General features: G+C 54.4%; 1 protein-coding gene across 1 annotated transcript; it reads right to left on the bottom strand.

Annotated features, from left to right (window-relative positions):
- Window positions 1–1,048: 1,048 nt before the first annotated feature.
- PAQR8 (progestin and adipoQ receptor family member 8) lies at window positions 1,049–2,131 on the bottom strand. The gene has a single exon (XM_056130623.1). It carries the CDS (start codon window positions 2,120–2,122, stop codon window positions 1,058–1,060), a length of 1,065 nt encoding a protein of 354 aa, XP_055986598.1. The 5' UTR covers window positions 2,123–2,131; the 3' UTR covers window positions 1,049–1,057.
- Window positions 2,132–7,466: the final 5,335 nt, after the last annotated feature.

Here is a 7,466-nt window from a genome sequence, read left to right as displayed (position 1 = left end):
GGGGATTGTGAACTGGGACGGGTAAAGGCTGTGGGTCCTTCACAGGGCTGCATGGACCCTGGGTTCCCCTGGCAATAATCGCTTCTCTAGAGGAACCCTCAGAATCAATTCAGTCTCCCCAGCAAAGTTTTTGAACACGCTGGCCGAAATCTGCAGAAGATACACTGGAGTCATGCTCCAGACCTCCTGGCCAGTAAGGCAGCTCTAATATATCTCAAGTAATCCTGCACTGATAGGAGTAGACGAGAAGGGGCCTGAACGCCAAACAGCGTCCGTGCTTGGTGGCTCTTGGCACTGGTACTTCCCGGTATGATCTTGCACTAACATTAGATGAGGATAAGCTTCTGGACCATCCACATGGATCCAAGCGTTTCCTGCCAGGAGGACTGCTTCCTAGACCTCTAGATGACCATGCAAGGTACAGAGGGGGAGACAGACACTTTCGACAGCCAGGCAGATGCCATCTTGGGCAAAAGGTCAGTGCTAGAGTAGGCGAGAGAGAAGGGAGAAGGACCCAGAGCAACCGGAGAGTTCATTATGTCGAAGGGTTTCATGGAATCACCTTGAAGATTCTCACTTCTCCACCCTGGACAATCTGAAATCCCAAAGAAATCGGGCCCATTTGTCCAATGACCAGAAGCCAGCGCCGTTAAGATGTTCACACCCACACCGTGTGGACCAGCCACCCGCTGGCTTTCTGGTGCGATTTCACGATCCTACAGCTCTAGGAGTTGCGCGTCAGGCCACAGCCAGAATTCTCTGGAACTTTCAGGTATGAAGATCGTCTCCTTAAGTCAGTGTGTCATGAACTGAGCCAAGGTCCTTTTCCTTCCTGTGCCTTTGAAGGCTGTGGCCCAGAGGGGAACGGAATACCCCTTCTATTAAGTCCTTCGGCTGCCTAATGCTGCAGGGGTAACTGGTTTTTAAAAGCCGATTCTTCACAACGCAAAGACACCTGCCCTTCTCGGGTATCATTTCCCTTCCCCGTGTCTCAGGATGGGTCACCACCACCATCACCACCACCACCGCCACCCCTTGGCTCCCTCACTCGTCCTCTTCAGGAATCTTTCTTGGTCAATCTGACCTTGACCTTGTGCCGCAGGAGGGCGGCAGTGGCCGCGCTGCAGGCGGCCAAGAAGAAGAAGGAGAGGCAGGCAGCGTAGACGGACAGGGGCCCGTGGCGCTGGAGGAAGATCTCCTGGCGGCCTTGGAAGTCCAGGAGGATGGCCTCCAGCTGGGAGAGCGTGCAGATGGACAGGAAGGCGTGGAAGATCTGGTGCCCGTGGCCCACGATGTCGCAGGCCCCGGGGAAGTACTTCTCGGGGACCGGGCAGGAGAAGAAGTAGGCGCTGACCAGAAAGAAGAGGATCTGGAGGGTGTGGTACCAGGCTGCCTGCTCCTGGCAGCCGGCCAGGTGGCACAGGGCCACCCGGTGCGCCACGGGGCTGATGTCCAGGACGAAGGCCAGGCCCGCCGGCACCACCTGGCAGATCTTCCTCATGACCGGGTAAGGCCTCCGGTAGCGGTACTTGGCATAACAGCAGCCGGCACAGGACAACCAGCCGCAGAAGGCCGCGGCCGGGAGGAAGAAGAGCCAGAAGCGCTCGTACCAGGCCTGGTCGGAGCTGTAGAAGTAGTGGGCCAGGGCACTGCCGTACTGGTACACGCTCACACCCACGTAGTCCACGAAATAGAAGGTGTAGTGGGACAGCTCGGACTTGGACTGCAGCAGGTGGGCCAGGAGGCTGCAGGTGAGGTAGGTGACGGAGGACAGGACGAAGAGCAGCAGGGGCAGGGCCCTTGGGGAGGCCCAGGGCAGGGCCTCGGCCTCGGCGAAGGCCCAGAAGCGCAGGAGCACGGCCAGGGCGGCCAGCAGGTGGGTCCAGACGTTGACCACCTCGTTGTGCTTCTGGAAAAGGCTGAAGAAGTAGTAACGCCACTCGTGGCCCGTGGGCCGGTAGCCGGCGTGGATGTAGGGCTCGCGGAAGAGCTGCGGGACGTCGCTCTCGGGCACGGTGCGGGGCATCTTGGGCAGCCCGTCCCCCAGCATCTTGGGCAGGCGGCGCAGCTGCTGCCCGCTCACCGACAGCGTGCTCAGGCGCTCCAGGACGGCCGTGGCCATGCTAGCAGCGGGGACCTGCGCACAGAGGGGGACACGAGGCCGTGAGCGGAGGGCCAAGGTGGCGCGGGAGGGGGTCGGGGGTCTGCAAGGAGCGTGCTGGATCCTGCAGAAGGAGTGTGGGGGGGGGTGGGGGGGTGGGAGGGAAGGTGGGGGTGGGGTTCAACCCCCAGCGATGCTCAGGGGTCACTCCTGGCTCATGCACTCAGGAATCACTCCTGGCAGTGCTCGGGAGACCCTATGGGATGCTGGGGATCGAACCCGGGTTGGGTAGGAGTGGTGAGGGGAAGTCAGGGGGAGGGTATTCAACCCCCAGCAATGCTCAGGGGTCACTCCTGGCTCATGCACTCAGGAATTACTCCTGGCAGTGCTCGGGAGACCCTATGGGATGCTGGGGATTGAACCCGGGTTGGGTAGGAGTAGTGAGGGGAAGTCGGGGGGGAGGGTATTCAACCCCCAGCAATGCTCAGGGGTCACTCCTGGCTCATGCACTCAGGAATCACTCCCGGTGGTGCTCGGGGGACCCTATGGGGTGCTGGGGATCGAACCCGGGTTGGGTAGGAGTGGTGAGGGGAAGTCGGGGGGAGGGTATTCAACACCCAGCGATGCTCAGGGGTCACTCCTGGCTCATGCATTCAGGAATTACTCCTGGCAGTGCTCGGGAGACCCTATGGGGTGCTGGGGATCGAACCCGGGTTGGGTAGGAGTGGTGAGGGGAAGTCGGGGGGAGGGTATTCAACCCCCAGCAATGCTCAGGGGTCACTCCTGGCTCACGCACTCAGGAATTACTCCTGGCAGTGCTCGGGAGACCCTATGGGATGCTGGGGATGGAACCTGGGTTGGGCATCACGGGAGGGTCGGGGGTCTGCAAGGAGCGTGCTGGATCCTGCAGAAGGAGTGTGTGTGTGGGGGGGGGGTGGGAGGGAAGGTGGGGGGGTTCAACCCCCAGCAATGCTCAGGGGTCACTCCTGGCTCATGCACTCAGGAACCACTCCCCGCGGTACTCAGGAGACCCTATGGGATGCTGGGGATCGAACCCGAGTCGGGCAGCACGAGAGGGTTGGGAAGGGGTGGTGGGGGACAGCCAGGGGGAGGGGACTCAACCCCCAGCGATGCTCAGGGGTCACTCCTGACTCATGCACTCAGGAATCATTCCCAGCGGTGCTCGGGGGACCCTATGGGATTCCTGACCCTATGGGATGCTGGGAATCGAACCCAGGTCGGCCGCGTGCAAGGCCAACGCCCTCCCCGCTGTGCTCTCGCTCCAGCCCCCCCAAGCTCCCTTGGGACCAAGGGCTCGCCTCACTGCGACACTTTGAGATTTGGCATCCACTACTTGCTGCAGTGGGTGGGACCAACTGACACCTGAAAACATGCACCTCGAAAGCCTTTCAGGTTTTTCTGGCTGTTACTCTGAGGTAGGGCTGGAGCGATAGCACAGCGGTAGGGCGTTCGCCTTACAAGCGGCCAACATGGCCGACCCGAGTTCGATTCCTCCGCCCCTCTCGGAGAGCCCGGCAAGCTACCGAGAGTATTCGATATGCCAGACACAGTAACAACAAAGTCTCCGACGGAGACGTTACTGGGCCCGCTCGAGCAAATCGACGATCAACGGGAGGGCCTTTACCTTTACCTTTACTCTGAGGTAAAGATTTCAATGGGGAGGGGGTGTTTCAGAGGTGAAGCGCATATGCCTGGCATCACTAAGGCACAAAAAGAGGGAAAAATGTCCCCCCCATGGGGTGCGGGAGTTGGCTCTGGGGGGAAGCGTTCAGGACAAGTGTGAGGTCCTGAGTGAGCTTCATCCTTGGCTTTGGGTGTATCCTTGGGTGATCCTGACTGGCCCACTGTCTGGGGTCCAGGACAAGAGAAAGAGAATAATGAAGTGGAAAAAAAAAAGCCAGTCAAAGTCTAGAGGGGTAGTACAGGCAATGGACTTGCCCTGCATGCAAAAAAACCCTGGTTTAATACCTGGCACCCCAGGTGGTCCCTAGGGCCCTGCCAGGAAAGGTTCCTAAGCACAGAGCCAGAAGTAAGCCCTAAACACAGCTGGGTGTAGCTCAAATTGGCCCCTGTCACCAAAGTCAAATCAGATGGACTCTTAAGCACATGAAATATTACAGCAAACAATATCATCATCAATACTTCTATGACTAGTGATAAGCCGACGTCTCTTTCTTTTGAGCACCTCACCTTAAATCACCTACTAATCTCACTGTCAGAAAGGCTGAGACAAGCAACGGTGACTTGAACGTCAAAGTAAAACACAGGCTAAGTCATTAATTCGGTTGGAAAAGACAGTGGCTATTCTGGGAAAATTTTTACAGTTAAAGTGAACACACAATTTAGCATGCAATCTAATTGTAGAGATTATGTTTGTTTTGTTTCAAATTATACTCTGGAAAGCAAGACATTTGGGACCCACCATCTCTCCTGGGTAGTAAAAATCAGTGCTCAATTAATTTCAGCCTTTAAAAAAAATGCATAACTCCCTCTTGGAATTCCGAGCTGCTAGAAAAGCCCGGCAATTACTTCACAAGTATATTTAATAAGCCAGCTGCAAAACTTCACATGAAGTTAGTTACTAGATAAAGAAACACATTTTCAGTGAACTTCCCTGCCTTTATTTCCCAAACTTGGAGAAGTTCGATGTCTTATTTATCTAAAGGGCCTCCTTTCACTGGTCAATGGTTGGAACTAACCACCAGTGTGTGTGTGTGTGTGTGTGTGTGTGTGTGTGTGTGTGTGTGTGTGTGTGTGTATGGGGCTGAGGGTAGGGAAGACAGAGAAGAGACCAGTATGACAGTAATAGCTGGGAATGATCACACTGACAAGATCTCTAAGTGTTAAAAGTAGGTAAAGGGATATTCTTGATAATCTTTCGGAGTCAATATTGCAAACCATAACACCCAAGGGGGGGAGGGAGAGAGAGAGAGAGAGAGAGAGAGAGAGAGAGAGAGAGAGAGACAGAGAGACAGAGATAGAGAGACAGAGATAGAGAGACAGAGACAGGAACAGACACACACAAAGAGAGAGACAGAGAAGAAAAACACCTGCCACAGAGGCAGGCAGGGGTCAGGGGTGGGGGGTGATGGGAGGGAACCTGGGGACACTGGTGCTGGGAAATGTCCACTGGTGGAGGGATGAGTGTTGGAACACTGTAAGACTGAAATCCAATCATGAACCGCTTTGTCAGGGTCTATCTCACAGTGATTCAATAAGAAGTAAAACATAAAGAAAAAGGTCCTTCTGCTGAGAGAAAGAAAAAACAAATGTTTCTCCAAGTACTACTAACTTCTGCAAAGAAAATTTGGTATCTGTACTCCCGCTTCTCAATCCGTACTAAAAGAGAGAAAAAAATCTAACCCAGAAGCTGGAGAGAAGGAACAGGGCGTAAGGCTCTTCTTGCCTTGCATGTGGCTGACCCAGGCTAGATTCCCAGCATCACATTCGATCCTCCAAGTACCGGCACGAGTGATCCCTGAACACAGACAGAGCCAGGAGTAAGCCCTGAGCACCACCAAGTATGGCCCTTAAACAAAAACAGCCCAATCCATTCTGAAATTCATGAAAATTAACAAAGCATGGGGCCCTGGGGAGGGGCTTAAGCTAGTGCTAAGAGCATCTGCCTTGAAAGCAGGAATCTGAGTGTGATTCCTGCTGCGGCCCACATATGCCTCTGTGTCCCAAGAGGATGGAGCGATAGCACAGCGGTAGGGTATTTGCCTTGCGTGTAGCCGGCCCGGCCGAGCCAGGTTCGATTCCTCTGCCCCTCTCGGAGAGCCCGGCAAGCTACCAAGAGTATCTCGCCCGCACGGCAGAGCCTGGCAAGCTCCCCATGACATATTCGATATGCCAAACACAGTAACAACAAGCCTCACGATGGAGACGTTATTGGGCCCGCTCATGCAAATCGATGAATAACAGGAGGACCGTGACCATCCCAAGAGGAAGTACAATCTCCGGTACTCAGCCAGGTGAGTGTGTAGACACACGACTAAGGCCTGCACGCCCCCCTCCTCCTGCCTATCTCTGAGCATGTATCACTGTGCTCTGCCACTTCCTGCATTCTCAGTGCTACAAGCAAAGTTTGCACAAGCACCCAACTTGCACACGTGTGTGGATACCACCAGTAGGCACCACCATTAAAGTGTGCGACCCCATGAGCACCAAGGCCGAAGGTGAGAGGATCCGTAATCAGATTGGTGAGCACCTAAGTCAGACCCATGGACAATCCCAAATCACTGTGACAACCACTGCAACAAAGGAAAGAAAAGGGGGGTGGGGTTGTGAGATTTACAATATTTTTTTTTAAAGAACTGTAGTCCACAAAGTTATTGATGGTTTCGTTTCCTGAGCTCCCTTGACGGAGGAAGTCCCTCCATCACCCTCCAAACCCCCCTCAAATCACACCCAGAACATTTCCCCCAAGAACCCAGAACCCCCAGGAACCTAGAAAACTGATGCTGGTCTCTTCCGCATTCCAGGTGTGTCGAGGCATCAGCCCCAAGCCTGCCCAAGATTATTGATAGTTGAATGTTTGATAGATGGGATTCTCGCCCGTATCTCATCACCACTGTCAACTTGCCTTTGCCTGGGAAACTTTTGCCCTGCAACCGGACACCCTGACAGACACAGTCTTAAGTTTGGATCTCCTGCTTTCAGTGTTGCCTCTTCAGTGTGGGTACACAGCTACACCACACCTCCGCACCACCGATGTCCCTGAGCCCTCTGACCCCTGACCTCACACCCCTCTGCTCCCTGTCCATCTCTTCTTCTTCTTCTTCTTCTTCTTCTTCTTCTTCTTCTTCTTCTTCTTCTTCTTCTTCTTCTTCTTCTTCTTCTTCTTCTCCTCCTCCTTCTCCTTCTCCTTCTTCTTTCTCCTCCTCCTCCTCCTTCTCCTTCTCCTTCTCTTTCTGGGTCACACCTGGCGATGCTCAGGGGTTACTCCTGGCTCTGCACTCAGAAGTTTACTCCTGGTGGTACTCAGGGGACCATATGGGATGCTGGGAATCAAACCCGGGTTGGTTGCGTGCAAGGCAAATGCCCTAACCTGCTGTGCTATCCCATCCACCTCTTCTTTTTCCCCTCCTCCAGTTACTTGAGAAGAAAAAAGTACTAAATGGAAAACGTTCAGGAAGAGCAAGAGTCAAGTCTTGAAGTGGCCCCGTAACGGGGTAAATCTCGGGCACGTTATGGAACGTTCCCTTTTATCCCCCCTGGGATGGGAGTAACAGTCTTACGTGTCACAGGGGTCGCTGTGATGGGTGACTGAGATTCTTTTATCTGTGCATATACACGGCAGAGTCTGGCAAACTCCCCGTGGCGTACCCAATATGCCAAACAC

The sequence above is a fragment of the Sorex fumeus genome, unplaced genomic scaffold, assembly GCF_029834395.1.
Source record: "Sorex fumeus unplaced genomic scaffold, SorFum_2.1 ptg000080l, whole genome shotgun sequence".
In the NCBI taxonomy this organism is placed as follows: Eukaryota; Metazoa; Chordata; class Mammalia; order Eulipotyphla; family Soricidae; genus Sorex; species Sorex fumeus.
Note: the sequence above shows the minus strand (reverse complement) of the source record. Positions and strands in the feature narration are given on the sequence as shown.

Coding starts and splice junctions, on each gene's coding strand:
- PAQR8 (XM_056130623.1), bottom strand. CDS start 2,122: ATGGCCACGGCCGTCCTGGAGCGCCTGAGCACGCTGTCGGTGAGCGGG.